At 37.3% G+C, this 18,017-nt stretch overlaps 1 protein-coding gene across 3 annotated transcripts in view; it reads left to right on the top strand.

Moving 5' to 3' along the window:
* Window positions 1-18,017, top strand: part of KCNJ3 (potassium inwardly rectifying channel subfamily J member 3) — a 166,621-nt gene that overhangs the window by 100,005 nt on the left and 48,599 nt on the right. The window contains exon 3 of one of the 3 annotated variants that reach the window (XM_082395774.1): window positions 13,587-16,135. The exons of the other annotated variants lie outside the window; for them this stretch is intronic. Within the exon in view, the coding sequence (XP_082251900.1) occupies window positions 13,587-13,645 (59 nt within the window). The 3' untranslated portion in view covers window positions 13,646-16,135. Of the gene's footprint in view, window positions 1-13,586; window positions 16,136-18,017 lie in introns of those variants that run through there. 3 annotated transcript variants of the gene reach the window in all.

Genomic DNA, 18,017 nt, shown 5'->3' with positions numbered 1-18,017 from the left:
GTCCCTTGTCACGAATCAATACTCTACAGTAAGTAACTTTGGTTGACATCGTGTAACTTTACTAGATTATATTCAGATTTATAATATTGAAAAATATATGCTGATTTCATCTATGCAGAACCTGTTTCAATTTTGTTAATTTTTTTCTTCATATGTTCTATGCCTAAGGAAGCCTATTATGTTGACTTTCTCGTTCCTCCTTTAATTGGCTTGGTGTGCAATTATATATTTTCTACAGTTTTAGAGGAAAATGAGTGTTTTATAAAATTGGAGATCATAAATCTATAATCTCAAACTAGGAAAATAAAAATCAAGTCAAACTGTCTCTTTGAAGCTGAAATTATATTTTACTGCCTATTGTATGTATGAATATTATATACTCTGTGTTCATATATACATGTATGTGTATAGTGAGTGTGGGTATAGTGAGTGTGTATGTGTGTGTGTGTGTGTGTGTGTGTATATATATATATATATATATATATATATGTATTGCTTCTCATTTAGTGGGCAATCAACCCTTAAAATTAATTCCCTATGGCTATTTCACTATTGTAATATAATAATATTCTTTATTATACTTCATTTTATAAATGTTTCAGAAACTTTAAATGCCAAAACTCAATTTGTTTCTTTTTTTTATTAACTTCGTGTATAACTTTTTTCCTATTTAAAAATTTTCAAGTCTTTTAGCTTCTTAAGGGCATTTTTATTTAGTATTCCAGAGCCAATCTAGTAGGCTAAAAGTCTTTCTTTTAAGTGCTTTATAATATTGATTTGCTACCTGTCTAGATGAAATAGATTATGATTGGTATTTTTGTTCTTTAGACTCTTGAAAAGCAGACCTTTTTTGGAGTAATAGAAGAAACCCTGGTGTTTTATTTTTGTATTTCTTTGTGAGGTGATTTTCTTTTTATCCTTCTTGTTAAATCAGTGTGGAGCCCAAAGCATCATTACAGAGTAAGGAAAGACTTAAATAATTGGATTTCTACCTGGGAAATTGGATTTTGAGGAATCGAATTTCCCCATTGGAGTGTGAATGTCAGTTACTCAAATTCTAGGGGAAGGGCATCCTTTGGAATATCCTTGCAGACTAATTCACAAAACCCTGGACCATTGTTATTTTCTACTAAACTGCAGAATTTTTCATTGGCATTTCTCCTACTATCACTTGCATAACATGGGTTATGGATTAAACAGCAAACTATGCTGAGTGTCTGAACAAAGATTGTGACATAGTGCTGAATTACATAATCGTGTGAGGTTGTCTGAAGTAATTGAAGTCTATCTTCAAGGTAGAAGATTTACAAAAAAGAGACTCATTTTAGGAATGGCACTCAGGATATACAGTAAGAAAAGAAAAGATGCCAAACCAGGTAGATACTCAATAGAACTTCTGTGGATTTCTGTGGATATAAAATATCCTGCAGAGTATCTTCATGCAAAAGGGAAAAAATGCAGTTTTTCCAATTATGTTGTCTAGGCAATGTTTAAGTATCCCAGTTAGCTGTCTTTATTATTTTCTCCCAGTGATTCACGGATACGTTGACATAATTATTTGTTTTGTGTCTTTTAAACAGTAGCCACCTTGTTCAATGAGGTGACACCTTTTTGTCCTTACTCAGTTGCTGTTCCTGGGTCGTGTTTTTCCATCAAATGCAGGCAAAGTATTTAATATTTGAAAAGCTAATATGGAAGTCTGTGTTGCTCACTCATTTTCAAGTCATTGAATTCAAATCATGTGTTAAAATATTATAATAATAATTATGAAATAATAATTTGTGATAGTAATTATGAAAAAAGATACTATATAGCAGAGTTGAATGGCTCTATGCAGACACCACTTAAAGTAGGTTACCTGGGTTATCAACTGAATACTTTGTTAGTTTTTTTGCTGTTACTACTTAAAATTTGGAAGGGTACTTAAGAGTCACCAAATATATTTATTAGGAGGAGCAATAAATTCAATTGTGTAAACTATTCCTTTAAAGGTAGAAAAGTCTTTCCAGAATACTTGCTTCAGGATCTGTGGCTATAGCTGGCTGAGTCTATTCTATTCTAGACCCATTCTTGAACCTGATTTACACTGATGACCAAAAGGCACATAGCCTGTTCTGGAGTGTCTAGAAAGGGCTCACCTGCTCAGGGTGTAGGAGAAGGAAAAGCCTCAAACTAGATGTTTAGACTACTGGCCTATAGATATAATCTGTCTCTTATTTGTGTCACTGAGCACCTACTGAGACATACTGTGCATCACCTAGTGTTCTAGCTGCTTGGCATATAAAGGCAGCTGTCACCTTTCCGGTGCCTAAGCATTCCCATTACATCCTATGGAGCATCTTTTGACTTCTTCACTCATTTTGTAAAATTGAATATTAACATGTGTGATTGTGTTTCACAAAGTTGATGTGAGACTTAAATTAGATAATGGGTATTCTTCAAAAAGCCTGAAATTTGATACCATGATACATGTAAAGATATACATTTAATTACAAAAGTAGAACATGAAATATGTCCTTTGTTTAAAATTTCCAATAACACAGAACTCTGTAAAATAAAAAGTGAAGTCCCTCTTTCCCAAACCTCACTGTTCACAGTTTAGTGTGTTCTCTGATGTTTTTAGCCATGTTCATGCATACAGTGCAAATACATTTATTTTTGTTATTGTTCCTGTTTTAGTATTACTATTTTATAAAAACGGGAGCATATTTTATATGTATGTATCTATGTATATATACATGCATATGCATACATATATACATGTCCATTAATATCATACTATAACTTGCTTTTTTTCCTGAAAGATATATTGTGGGCATTCTTCCCTATATACCATATTTTATGGTATGTATGATGATTTATTTAACCATCTCCCTTAGGTTGAACATTTAGGTTGTCTCTACTTTTTTTTAACATTAAATGAACTTGCAACAAATGTCATAGTTCATTTATCTTAATGCTCAGCTTCCAGTATTCATGGGCTTTATTCTTTTTCATTGACTTATTTCTGCACTGAAACCACACTATATTAGTCACTGCAACCTTTTGCATGTTTTGATATCAAGAAAGGCTAGCCTTCCTTATTACTCTACTTTTTCCAGAAATATCTTGGCTGTTCTTACACAGTTTTTTCTTCCAGATGGACTTTAGAATCAACTTGAAAAGTTCTACCAAAAAAAAAAAAAACCCACAAAAACAAAAAAAACCTTGTTGAGATTTTCATTGAGATTGCCCTGAATTTTAGAGGTATTTGGGAAGAGTTCACATAATTAAAATGTTGGAACTTTTGTCTAGGAACCTTCAAAGTTTAACCATGTGTCTTACATTTGGTGTGTGGTGAGCAGGATTGCTGTGGCTGAGAAACAGACTGTGTGTGTGTTGGATGTGTGTGTGCATGCATAAGTGTACGCTGGGCTGGGAAAAAAAAGAGGGCTGAATACATAAGATTGGCGTCTTTGAGGATTCTATGTATGATTTTACAAATTTGTGGGAGGGTGGCATAGAAGAAGGGGATGGATAGAGAAGCCAATAATGCAGTGAGGTCCTAGATGTTTCCCAGGCTCTGCTTGTTGGATTCAAACACCCACTCTTCTTTTACCTTGGACAACTCAACATGTAAATCCTATTGTCTCTAGAGCTGTCTCCAGAATTCTTAGAATAAAATCCTCTTCCTCATTATTTCACTCCCATCTACCATGCCAGCCACTTTTCTGGTTCTTCTCCAAGTGTAGGTTCTTGGGACCTGATATTTCTGTGTATGTATCCTGCCCTCTGTCCCCTTCCTGGGCATTTTACTCCTTAATAAAGCTAACACTTAATTGGTACATAATATGTGTCAGGCACTGTTCTCTGTTCTTGGGACTTATCGCTGAATAGCACAAAAAATTCCGATCCCTCATGAAGCCTATATTCTAGTCATAATATATAAGAAATTATATTGTACATTAGTATGTGCTAAGCACTAAGCATAAATAAAAACAGAGCAGAGTGGGATCGTGTCGGAAGTAGGTTGTAATTTTCAATAGGATAGTCAAGACAGAGTCAACAAAAAGGTGAGTGACATTTGTACTAAGTCTTGAAAGTGGCAGGGGGATTAGCAGTGCAAATATCTGGGCTCTACAGTAAAAAGCTTGCTTTCATTGCCCTTGAAACTCAAAAACAGGTCAAGAAAATATGTATATATTCCTTCCTTTGTGTTATGTTTGTCTAGTCTTCAGTGACTTATTTTGATCTATAGGTTCAGGTGCTCCCCATCCCCAGCTCTGGAAAGGTTGCTGTCCATAACTTTGAATACAGCTTAGTTTGTTCTAGCTTTTTCTACAAGAATCCTTGGAATTTCACTAAAATTCAAACAAAATGAGGGTAAGAGGTCAACTTCTTTCAACTTATGAATTCTATAAAAATATGGACACAACTTTAGAGGCAAGAGGTTTTAGGTTTTGTGCAGTCCTAGGAAAAAAAATAAATGTTTGTTGAGTGAAGGAATGGGAATGGATGTATAGGTTTGCCCATCCCTCCCCCCACCATTCTATTTCCCTCATATCTGTTATATTTACTGTAGCTTTTCTTTCAGTGACTTTCTCCTTTATGTTCAACGTACGTATGTTTTTCCTCTACATCACTAATTTTCAGTTTTTAATTCTGCTCGTTTTTAAAATTTAGTTTTATTTTTTAAATTTGTTTTTATTTTTTAAATTAATTTTTTTAACATCTTTATTGGAGTATAATTGCTTTATAATGTTGTGTTAGTTTCTGCTGTATATCAAAGTGACTCAGCTATACGTATACATATATCCCCTCTTTTTTGGATTTCCTTCCCATTTAGGTCACCGCAGAGCATCGAGTAGAGTTCCCTGTGCTATACAGTAGGTTCTCCTAATTCTGCTTTTTATTGCCTTCGATATGGATTTTAATTGAGCTTTAGTATTTAGGATATTTTGCATTTTCCCCTTATTTCTGCCAACTTCTTTTATAATATCTTGCTCAACTTAGCCTGTCTTCTCCTTGTGGCCCATTTTCTTGTTTCATAGAGCTTGATGCTCTTTGATAATACCAAACAATTATTTTCAAAAGTATATTTGAATCCTATTTAAAAACTATTTTTTTTTTTTTTTTACTGTAGTGCTTTTCCATAGTGCCTTTAGACAAAGTTTTGGCTTGTTGTATAGATTATGTTTTAAGTTAAAAAAAATATAAAAGCCTAATTGAAAGATGGCTGTGCAAAGCAGGGCACTTGGTATCAACCCCGTCAGAGGAGCAAGCTCCCATGACCTTCCTGTCCCCAAGAGCCTCCTGCCTATCTGTATCCCACATGACTTGGAGGAGGCAGCCAGTAGTGTTTTTAGAATCTGTTGTAGACATTCTCACTTTCTTTAAAGCCTCAGATGTAGACGAGAAAGTGAATGTTAAGCCTGTGTACTCTGGAGCCACATGCCTGAGTTTAAATCCCACTTTTGTCCACTTGTGTTCACTGCATGACCAAGGACAAGTCACTTACCTTAACTTGGTAACTTACCTGGCTTCATTATCCTGATCTATAAGATAGAAATAAAATGCCACTGACTATAGAGGGTTGTCGTCAGGATTAAATGAGTGGATATATGTTAAATATTTTAAAGAATAATTAGCAAATAGTGAGAATTTAGTAAGAAGAACACTAACTCTGTGTTAGCAAATTTAATTTTAACGATTATATATAGATAACAGAGTTTTTATTTATTTGTTTCTGTTTAGTCAACTTTAAAAGAGAACAACACATATATCAGTTGTTAGCTTTTGTGTTTACCTATCTCAGTTTTCCCAGGCTCCTGCAATATTCCCCCTTTCGTATTATACCTAGAATTAAAACAAAGCAGAACCTCGAAAATTAAACTTAGCCCCATCTTCTTAGTATGTATGAATGTACTTTGGATCTGTATGCTGCTGCTTTGGAATTTTATCCTCCTCTGGCTATTTGATTCTGACTGTAGTTCAGTCAGGGCCAATGTATAACTGTTTATATGTGTCCTTTTTTTAAAAAATTTTATTTATTTATTTATTTATTTATTTATTTTTGGCTGTGTTGGGTCTTCGTTTCTGTGCAAGGGCTTTCTCCAGTTGCGGCAAGCGGGGGCCACTCTTCATCGCAGTGCGCGGGCCTCTCACTATCATCGCGGCCTCTCTTGTTGCGGAGCACAGGCTCCAGACGCGCAGGCTCAGTAGTTGTGGCTCACGGGCCTAGTTGCTCCGCGGCATGTGGGATCTTCCCAGACCAGGGCTCGAACCCGTGTCCCCTGCATTGGCAGGCAGATTCTCAACCACTGCGCCACCAGGGAAGCCCCTATATGTGTCTTTGATGAAAGAACCTGCTACCCGTTATGTGATGTTATCAGGGTTTTAAAAGGGGTTTTGTTTTTTGTTTTTGACAACAGCTCTTCAGCTGTGCTGTGCCTGTAGTCTTTTTGTCTATAGAAAGCGCTGGTGGGGACAGAAGAAGAGTGGCCATGTGGGGAGGCATGATTCAGTATGGCTGGGGGGAGGGCGCAGAGTTGTGCTGCCTGGTGTTCTGCTTCCTGCTGTGACTTGGTTCTGTTACCTCATCCATACTTTCAGTTACTATTGCCAGTTTTGCAGCTGTGTATCTCCAAAGTGTTTTTGAGCAGAGAGCTTCAGAGAAAAACTTAGAAAATCTGGATCACAGGTTCTTAATCATGATTTTATCCTTCATTCTGGAACTAAATTATTGTATCTCCTTAATCATAACTTCAAAAACCTAGGATTTAAATTCTGGCTACTAAAATGTGTACTTTCACATGGGGGTGTGCTGACTTTTTTTATCCTCTGTCATGTATTTGAAATCAGAGTGAAAATAGTTAATTAGAGCATCTCGTTAACAAGATGCCTATAGAAATAGATGTATTGTGGCATGAAAAGGAAATGTAGTCAAATTAATAGTGACATTTGAGCTGAAGTATAATACAAAATGAGTAAATAATGCTGATTACCTTGTAGATGAATAATAATGCTGTTCTTACTATGAAAATTGTTCTATTTTAAATATTATTTTTGAATTGCAGGAAAAATTAAAAAGAACACAAGAAAGATTACAAAATCTAAGAGTTGTGATAGTATCTTAGTATTTCAATGCATTCTATATTAAAGTAATTTTTAAAGGTTTTATATTTCTAAGAAAGATTTATTTCAGGGTTATTAGGGCTATTTAAAAATTTAGAGGGCTAGAATTTTATTAGCTAGGATTTTTCTCAAAACATTTTACTTTTTGAGCATTGGTTTTATTTATAAAATAATGAAAAGAATACCTACTCCAAAGAGCAGTTTTTCAGATGCAGTGAATGATGATACATGAAAAATAGCACAACACATAATGTGGCACTAAAGATAGTTAGTGAACATTAAATTTAGGGGTACAGGCTTGTGGGATACCTTTAAGAAAATAGTTATAAGGGTTTCAACTTAACAGACAAGTGCAAGTTTTAGCCTAAAAATCTAATCAGTAAATTAACTGCAGAGCTATTTATGATATGATGTCAAGTGCTTTGCTCGTCAGTCACACACTTTATTTCCTCCATTGCCCTTATTTGCAAAAATTCTGTATTTCCAGATTGTCTACCAGATATTTCACATTATTGTAACATAGAGAAGTGGTCAAGTAACTGAGGATGAAGGAGAAATCATATCCCACCATATTCTCATGATAAATTTTCTGCTGAATTTCTCATGAGATAATAATAGCTCAAATACACTCCGCTGGGCTTCCCTGGTGGCGCAGTGGTTGAGAGTCTGCCTGTCAATGCAGGGGACACGGGTTCGAGCCCTGGTCTGGGAGGATCCCACATGCCACGGAGCAACTAAGCCCGTGCGCCACAACTACTGAGCCTGCGCGTCTGGAGCCCGTGCTCCGCAATGGGAGAGGCCGCGACAATGAGAGGCCCGCGCACCGCGATGAAGAGTGGCCCCCGCTCGCCGCAACTGGAGAAAGCCCTCGCACAGAAACAAAAAAAACCCAACACAGCCAAAAATAAATAAATGAAATTAAAAAAAAAACATACTCCGCTGTGACGAGTAAGTGCCAGGTACCATGCAAGGTGCTATTTATGTAGCATCCAACCCTGTAAAGTAGATGTTATCCACATTTTACTGATGAATAATTCCAGAGGGAAGGAATGGAAGAGTTTATCCATGTGCACATACTAAACAACAATGGTGTTGAGGTTGAAATCTGGATTAGTTACACTCAAAACCATGTTCCCAATTGGAGGAATGCTTGCCAACATTTGACATGTTCTTAACGTGTTTTTTTTTTTTTTAATTTTTATTGGAGTATAGTTGATTTATAATGGTGTGTTAGTTTCAGGTGTACAGCAAGGTGAATCAGTTATACATATACATATATCCACTCTTTTTGTAGATTATTTTCCCATATAGGCCATTACAGAGTATTGAGTAGAGTTCTCTGTGCTATACAGTAGGTTCTTATTAGTTATATACTTTATATATAGTAGTGTATATATGTCAATCCCAATCTCCCAATTTATCCTTCCCTCCCCTTATTCCCTGGTAACCATAAGTTTGTTTTCTACATCTGTGACTCTATTTCTGTTTTGTAAACAAGTTCATTTGTACCCTTTTTGTAGATTCCACATATAAGCGATATCATGATATTTGCCTTTCTGTGTCTGACTTACTTCACTCAGTATGACAATCTCTAGGTCCATCCATGTTGCTATAAATGGCATTATTTTGTTCTTTTTTATGGCTGAATAATATTCCGTTGTATATATGTACCACATCTTCTTTATCCATTCCTCTGTTGATGGATATTTAGGTTGCTTCCATGCCCTGGGTATTTTAAATAGTGCTGAAATGAATATTGGGGTGCATGTATCTTTTCAAATTTTGGTTTTCTCCAGGTATATGCCTAGGAGTGGGATTGCTAGGTCATATGGTAACTCTATTTTTAACTTTTTAAAGAATGTTCCATACTGTTCTCCATAGTGGCGGTACCAATTTACATGTTTGAGGTTCCCTTTTCTCGACTCCCTCTCCAGCATTTATTGTTTCTAGATTTTTTGATGATGGCCATTTTGACCGGTGTGAGGTGATACCTTATTGTAGTTTTGATTTACATTTCTCTAATAATTAGTGATGTTGAGCATCTTTTCATGTGTTTGTTGGCCATCTGTATGTCTTCTTTGGATAAATGTCTATTTAGGTCTTCTGCCCATTTTTTGATTGGGTTGTTTGTTTTTTTGGTATTGAGCTGCATGAGCTGCTTGTAATTTTGGAGATTAATCCCTTGTCAGTTGCTTCATTTGCAAATATTTTCTCCCATTCTGAGGGTTGTCTTTTTGTTTTGTTTATGGTCTCCTTTGCCATGCAAAAGCTTTTAAGTTTAGTTAATCCCATTTGTTTATTTTTGTTTTTATTTTCATTACTCTAGGAGGTGGATCAAAAAAGATCCTGCTGTGATTCATGTTATAGAGTGTTCTGCCTATGTTTTCCTCTAAAAGTTTTATAGTTTCCAGCCTTACATTTAGGTCTTTAATCCATTTTGAGTTTGTTTTTGTGTATGGTGTTAGAGAGTGTTCTAATTTCATTCTTTTACATGTAGCTGTCCAGTTTCCCTAGCACCACGTATTGAAGAGACTGTCTTTTCTCCATTGTATATTCTTGCCTCCTTTGTCATAGATTAGGTGACCATAGGTGCATGGGTTTATCTCTGGACTTTCTATCCTGTTCCACTGATCTATATTTCTGTTTTTGTGCCAGTACCATACTGTTTTTTTTTAATTGGAATTATTTATTTATTTATTTATGGCTGTGTTGGGTCTTCGTTTCTGTGCGAGGGCTTTCTCTAGTTGCGGCAAGTGGGGGCCACTCTTCATCGCAGTGCACAGGCCTCTCACTATTGTGGCCTCTCTTGTTGCGGAGCACAGGCTCCAGACACGCAGGCTCAGTAATTGTGGCTCATGGGCCTAGTTGCTCTGCGGCATGTGGGATCTTCCCAGACCAGGGCTCGAACCCGTTTCCCCTGCATTGGCAGGCAGATTCTCAACCACTGTGCCACCCAGGAAACCCCCATAGTGTTTTGATGACTGTAGCTTTGTAGTATAGTCTGAAGTCAGGGAGCCTGACTCCTCCAGCTCTGTTTTTCTTTCTCAAGATTGCTTTGGCTATTCAGAGTCTTTTGTGTTTCCGTACAAATTGTAAAATTTTTTGTTCTAGTTCTGTGAAAAATGCCATTGGTAATTTGATAGGGATTGCATTGAATCTGTAGATTGCTCTGGGTAGTATAGTCATTTTCACAATATTGATTCTTCCAATCCAAGAACATGATATATCTCTCCATGTTTGTGTCATCTTTGAGTTCTTTCATCAGTATCATAGTTTTCTGAGTACAGGTCTTTTGCCTCCTTAGGTAGGTTTTTTCCTAGGTATTTTATTCTTTTTGTTGCAATGGTAAATGGGATTATTTCCTTAATTTCTCTTATGGATCTTTCGTTGCTAGTGTATAAGAATGCAAGAGATTTCTGTGCATTAATTTTGTATCCTTCAACTTTACCAAATTCTTTGATGAGCTCTAGAGTTTTCTGGTAACATCTTTAGGATTTTCTATATATAGTATCATGTCATCTGCAAACAGTGACATTTTACTTCTTTTCCAGTTTGGATTCCTTTTATTTCTTTTTCTTCTCCAATTGCCTTGGCTAGGACCTCCAAAACTATGTTGAATAATAATGGCAAGAGAGGACATCCTTGTCTTATTCCTGATCTTAGAGGAAATGCTTTCAGTTTTTCACCATTGAGAATGATGTTTGCTGTGGGTTTGTCATATATGGTCTTTATCATGTTGAGGTAGGTTCCCTCTATGCCCACTTTCTGGAGAGTTTTTTATCATAAGTGGGTGTTGAATTTCTTCAAAAGCTTTTTTTGCATCTATTGAGATGGTCATATGATTTTTATTCTTCTATTTGCTAATATGGTGTATCACATTGATTGATTTGCATATATTGAAGAATCCTTGCATTCCTGGGATAAACCCCACTTGATCATGGTGTATGATCCTTTTAATGTGTTGTTGGATCCTATTTGCTAGTATTTTGTTTAGGATTTTTGCATCTATGTTCATCAGTGATATTGGCCTGTAATTTTTTGTGATATCTTTGTCTGGTTTTGGTGTCAGGGTGATGGTGGCCTTGTAGAATGAAATTGGGAGTGTTCCTTCCTCTACAATTTTTTGGAAGAGTTTGATAAGGATAGGTGTTAGCTCTTCTTTAAATGTTTGATCGAGTTTGCCTGTGAAGCCATCTGGTCCTGGCCTAACCCGTTTTAACATTAAACATAAATAGACTATAATAAAAAATAATCACACATTATCAGTTTTCCATTATTACATCATTTGAGTTTTTCTATATTTTAATATAATATTTTAGGCAGTTCCCAAGTTGCAAATGGATTCTCTTCCAAAAGTTCATTTCCAAATCAGATTTCAAAACATGAGGATAAGAAATAACTTTTATTTAAATTTGACAAAAAGCAACTATCGACAGAGGAAATAAAGAGGTAGATGGAGCTCTGTAAAACTCCAAAGAGGGACCTTTTTTGAAGTACCAATGAAAGGAATCCTGAGAAGAATGAACAATTTTCCTAGGAAGTTCCTTCAGCAATTGGAATATGCATGCATGTGAAAAGTCATAATCTATAGGTATGTGTACGAAAGAGGTGGATTTAATAACTGGAAAAAGACTTTTAAAAATATTGTTGAGTGTGCAGTATTTTGTACAAACCCTGATGTAACAGATTAAAGAGAGGACTGAAAGGAAGTGATGGACATTTGGGGCAAAATAATTACTTCCAGTGTTCATGAGGTGGTGCCATCAGTCTGTGGTGGCTCTGTTGTTGAAATGGTATAAGTGGCTGGATAGGAGCAAAAACCTGGAAGTATTAGAAGAACGCTGGGCTAAGATGAAGTAGAAGTCTTGTGAAGATGACTTATTTTGTACTCAAAATAGGGTATCTGAAAGTATCTATTTTTTTCTTTTTCTGCTTCAGAAGACGTATCAATTACACTTTGAAATGATTTTAAATTTGTCTTTTTCTCTTCTTGATTAGTCAATGGTAGTACAGGGATAATTTCAAAGTGACCACATCCTATGAATTACAAATTGTAACAAAGTAACTAAAAGAATGTATTTTTACTTTGTAAACTCTTGGTATCTAGTTTTCTGGAGCTTTGCAATGAAAGGACTGTAATATAACTCGATTTAAATTATTTTTAGTAGTGAATCAAACTCCTTTTAACTATTTGCTTTATTTAAATGACAGAATGTGATATGAAACATGGGCATGTTGCAGTTACATTGTTTTAAAAAAGTTTATGTATCATATACAAATTAAAGAGAATGATGATAATATTTGTCAACTTTAAATAAAGTGATTACCAGTTTAGAAAATAGGACTTTGAAAAAGTTGATGTTTAATGAGTTATAAACAGGATTACATAATACAGACATGGGAAATTTACTAAATAAAATGCAAAATGTTCCAATGTTTTTAAACTACATTAACATACAAGGAAATACAGGAAAGTAGTTAAAAATATGTTCTGTGTCCATATTTGTGGGTCAAATTCTAGTCCAGCCACTTTATAGCTAGTGTGCCTTTTATGAATTATAAGGACATATTCAGGTTATTTTTTTTGGAAGACGATGAATAGATGTTTAAATAGAATACAGTTATATCCCATTCAAAATAAGGTTGTTTCTCTCAAGAACTGTGAAGGTTCTGAAACTTGATTTTACCCTATTTGCAAGCTAACAAGTCAGCTGACCACCAGTACATGCATGCTGGCAGAAGGCACAAGACTCCTCAATTGCAGACAGTGAACCTTATGACACATGGCACAGAAAGCAGCATGAGCATCAGCATATTTGTCTGTCCCCCATGCCTCCCATGTCCCACTAGGGCCATGCAATGGGCCCAGAGAGATGCTGTACATGCAGTGGGTTTGTTTCACAGCTGAGGAACCCAGGGACACGTACTTTTTGAGCAAGCAGCAAATACCACAGCACATGGCAGAAAAGCAGATCCCTCTTCCACTGGAGAGCAAGCAGCTACGTGGTTGTCACACTCTGGTGGACTTGGCCTACTTAGTTGCTTCTGTGACTAACTAGGAAAACTGCTCAGTATCAGGAGATGGATAAGCTCTGCATTTGGCACACTCAGCAAGAACACGCAGGGATACGCAGAGCCCAGGCAGACTGCCTCTCCCCTCAAAATACCCTTTAACCCTACACTTTCTTATCTGTATTCAAATTTTTACATGAGTATTCCACCCTGTGGGCCACTCTGGTTAATCTGATCAAGAGACTAGACCTATATTAGTTCAATTTGTCTCATAGAACATTTAATTAAAGCCAGGACTCCAAGCAGCGGCATGGAGCCAACCTGCAGTATTGACCTCAAACATGACCCCCAGGGTCCCAGACTCAGCCAGCTGAACAAATTCCATAAAAACCAGGGTATATACTTTAGAAAGACACACGACTTTCTCTTTAAGTCTCTGCATTAACCTTTCTTTTTTTCAGAGGAATTACTCCAGGTACAGAGGTGTATTAAGGATTTCACCCATTCCACCTTGGTCTGAAAGAAGGATGTGTAGGACAGTCTTCCGTAACAGTCTTGGCCAGTGAGTTGAAACTGACCTAAATACCTTCTATGTTCAAAGTAGTATCATTGATGACTTCATCTAAAGTTAGGGACACATTTCTTACCACTCTTCCTAATTGGATGGCTCCTATTGTAGGGATAACTACCCAATGAGTAAATATACCAGAAGTCAGTCATTCATCCCTCCTGGGAGCTTCCCATGTAACTAAGAGTGTCCCATTCCCAAGAAATCTCCACAGTCATCTGAGAACTACAAGATCCACTGGTAGTGTTTCCTTAAACACTTGAAGAGCTCTTTTGACCACTCCTAAGGTACAAGTCAAAGCAATTTACAGACAAGTTAATGTCTGGCTTCCACACAACTAGTACAGTCCCAGAGGCAAACGTGGTGCCCCTGGAAGGAAGGCGTTAATTGCAATGCTTGTTCACCCCAAGTATGATCTACGTCAGTCAGGGGACACAGGGTAACAGTATTTCCAACGTGGCCTCCTGGCCAGCTGGTAAATCTTAAGTTCCCCAATTCTAGTTCGGTCTGTGTCTTCAGGAGGATTGTCTGAGGGCAGTCAGTCTGACCTATATTATTTTTCTAAACCACCTGCCAGGTGGCACTCATCCATCCCGTGGAATAACCTAGTGAGAGAGATGGGAATGGAGGTGGGGAGACACTTAGAGGTGCTGAAAGGCATTTTGCATGGGAGCTGCAGGAGCTGGGACCACCCTTTCATGCTTCTGATTGACTTCTCTATAAAGTTATAGAACCTGGAGATCAAGTCAGGGTCACCACCATTTCATGGGGAATGGCAGATCTAGGAGTCATTTAAATGTAAGCAGTTTACTACCCTTTGGGAGAGTGTACTTGGCTGTTTTTCCTTTTTTGTGAAGAAGGCTCCAGAATGGCTTGTAAAGGTGAAAGATCATTAATGTCCCTCCCTGCTCTGAACCTCCTGAGTTCTAAGGTGATCCCTCCCCAGGTGTTGGCATCGTTACTCTCCCTGTACTCCCATAAAATCAGCATATCCTGTTCCAATAACTATAAATTCACCTTTCCTCCAACCATCCTCTCCATGCATCCAGACCTTTCATCCAGAGTGTCAGATGGAAGAGGGATGAGGGCACTTTGATAACATTTTTTCAGATGCATTAATAACCCCCCCCCCTTGCCTCACATGGGTCTCTGTCATGGACTCAGACATCAGTGTATTCAACCTAGTGATTATTATATTTATGACCTGAGGACCATAGCAACCCAACAATAGAAATCAGGTGGCTGAACCAGAATTAAGTTTGAATTCCATAGGCCACATTTTGGCCAGGCTGCCACTCAGAAATTACCTGCCAAGCTGGCCTGAGGCTGTTATTAGAGGAGAAAAAGAAGCACTGTGGGCAGGAATGGTACGACGGGATCTGAAAGTTTCAAAAAGAGGTCTATATAACTCCTCAACCCCGTGGTCCTGATCATTACCCAAGAGATGACCAAGAAAAGATGAACTATTTGGGAAAACTGCCATATTTAGTAAACTGCCTTTACTAAGGTGTGTGAATCAGAAGAAGGTGAGGGAGGTGCAATCAAAAATCTTTTTCAGAGTAGTTTTTCAAAATCCATGCCACTTCTTAATGACACTAGCATTTAAGGATGAGGAGAAGCATGAAATGTCCACCAAATACCTGGACTGCTGGCTTAATGCTGGGCAGTTTTTGTGGCAAATGTTGTATCATTGTCAGAAGTAGGTAGGTAAGTGGTCTGGAAAGCTAAACACATGACACTGTTTAGTTTCGTAGGTCACAGTGATGTAGCTGGGGTTGGCTAAGCAGATTGGAATAGCAGCTGCTTCATGCTGCCCCATCAGCTTATTTCACCAGCTCTAGGCACTGCAGGCAAGCCTGCCCAGAGTGGGCATCTTACCACATAGCAGAGGAAGGGCAGCAGGAGGAAAACCTTCAACTCCTGATAAATCACCCGGTTCTTTCTACTGATCTCCCCAGTCAGATAAGTAAGACCGGGTGAGAGGGATTTCCCCAATATCTCCGCTCGATGAGAACTTCATTTCAATAGGCAGAAAACTGGGAAGAGGAGGGAATGATATCGCCTAAAGAGTGCTAGACTACACAGTAAGTTAATTACATAAGATAATCAGGTTAATTGCCAAATTGAGAGGCAAAGTGAATTCTTTACAAAAGCAATTATCAGAAACACGTATACAAGGCTGAGAATAAGTAACATTGGATCGACATAGTAGTCAGGTTTTTGTTTCAGCAACATCTACAATAGAAAGCTTTGGCTTGGGGCTTTCCTTTTATTCACCACTTTTCTATCAGAAGCAGAATGGTCAATGGTGTCTTTCTTTTTTTTTTAAAACATCTTTATTGGAGTATAATTGCTTTACAATAGTATGTTAATTTCTGCTGTATAACAAAGTGAATCAGCATTATGTACACACACATCTCCATATCTCCTCCCTCTTGCGTCTCCCTCCCACCCTCCCTATCCCAACCCTCTAGGTGGACACAGAGCACCGAGCTGGTCTCTCTGTGCTATGCGGCTGCTTCCCACTAGCTATCTATTTTACATTTGGTAGTGTATATATGTCCATGACACTCTCTCACCCTGTCACATCTCACCCCTCCCCCTCCCCATATCCTCAAGTCCATTCTCTAGTAGGTCGGTGTCTTTATTCCCGTCTTGCCACTAGGTTCTTCATGGCCTTTTTTTTTTTCCCCTTAGATTCCATATATATGTGTTAGCATACTGTATTTGTTTTTCTCTTTCTGACTTACTTCACTCTGTATGACAGACTCTAACTCCATCCACCTCATTACAAATACCTCCATTTCATTTCTTTTTATGGCTGAGTAATATTCCATTGTATATATGTGCCACATCTTCTTTATCCATTCATCTGTCGATGGACACTTAGGTTGCTTCCATGTCCTGGCTATTGTAGATAGTACTGCAATGAACACTGTGGTACATGACTCTTTTTGAGTTATGGTTTTCTCAGGGTATATGCCCAGTAGTGGGATTGCTGGGTCGAATGGTAGTTCTATTTTTAGTTTTTTAAGGAACCTCCATACTGTTCTCCATAGTGGCTGTATCAATTTATATTCCCACCAACAGTGCAAGAAGGTTCCCTTTACTCCACACCCTCTCCAGCATTTACTGTTTGTAGATTTTTTGATGATGGCCATTCTGACCTGTGTGAGGTGATACCTCATTGAAGTTTTGATTTGCATTTCCCTAATATTAGTGATGTTGAGCATCCTTTCATGTGTTTCTTGGCAATCTGTATATCTTCTTTGGAGAAATGTCTATTTAGGTCTTCTGCCCATTTTTGGTTTGGATTGTTTGTTTTTTTGATATTGAGCTGCATGAGCTGCTTGTATATTTTGTAGATTAATCCTTTGTCAGTTGCTTCGTTTGCAAATATTTTCTCCCATTCTGAGGGTTGGCTTTTCGTCTTGTTTATGGTTTCTTTTGCTGTGCAAAACTTTTAAGTTTCGTTAGGTCCCATTTGTTTATTTTTGTTTTTATTTCCATTTCTCTAGGAGGTGGGTTAAAAAGGATCTTGTTGTGATTTATGTCATGGAGTGTTCCACCTGTGTTTTCCTCTAAGAGTAATATAGTGCCTGGCCTTACATTTAGGTCTTTAATCCATTTTGAGTTTATTTTTTTGCATGGTGTTAGGAAGTGTTCAAATTTCATTCTTTTACAGTAGCTGTCCAGTTTTCCCAGCACCACTTATTGAAGATGCTGTCTTTTCTCCATTGCATATTCTTGCCTCCTTTATCAAAGATAAGGTGACCATATGTGCGTAGCTTTATCTCTGGGCTTTCTATGCTGTTCCATGGATCTACATTTCTGTTTTTGTGCCAGTACCATACTGACTTGATTACTGTAGCTTTGTAGTATAGTCTGAAATCACGGAGCCTGATTCCTCCAGCTCTGTTTTTCTTTCTCATGATGGCTTTGGCTATTTGGGGTCTTTTGTGTTTCCATACAAATTGTGAAATTTTTTGTTCCAGTTCTGTGAAAAATGCCAGTGCTAGTTTGATAGGGATTGCATTTAATCTGTAGACTTCTTTGGGTAGTAGAGTCATTTTCACAATGTTGATTCTTCCAATCCAAGAACGTGGTATATCTCTCCATCTGTTTGTGTCATCTTTAATTTCTTTCATCAGTGTCTTATAGTTTTCTGCATACAGGTCTTTTGTCTCCTTAGGTAGGTTTATTCCTAGGCATTTTATTATTTTTGTTGCAATGGTAAATGGGAGTGCTTCCTTAATTTCTCTTACAGATTTTTCACAATAAGTGTATAGGAATGCAAGAGATTTCTGTGTATTAACTTTGTATC

The sequence above is a fragment of the Balaenoptera borealis genome (assembly GCF_965194805.1).
Source record: "Balaenoptera borealis genome assembly, chromosome: 6".
Lineage (NCBI taxonomy): Eukaryota > Metazoa > Chordata > Mammalia > Artiodactyla > Balaenopteridae > Balaenoptera > Balaenoptera borealis.
The sequence above is the reverse complement of the archived record's forward strand: the minus strand, read 5'-3'. Positions and strand labels throughout refer to the sequence as shown.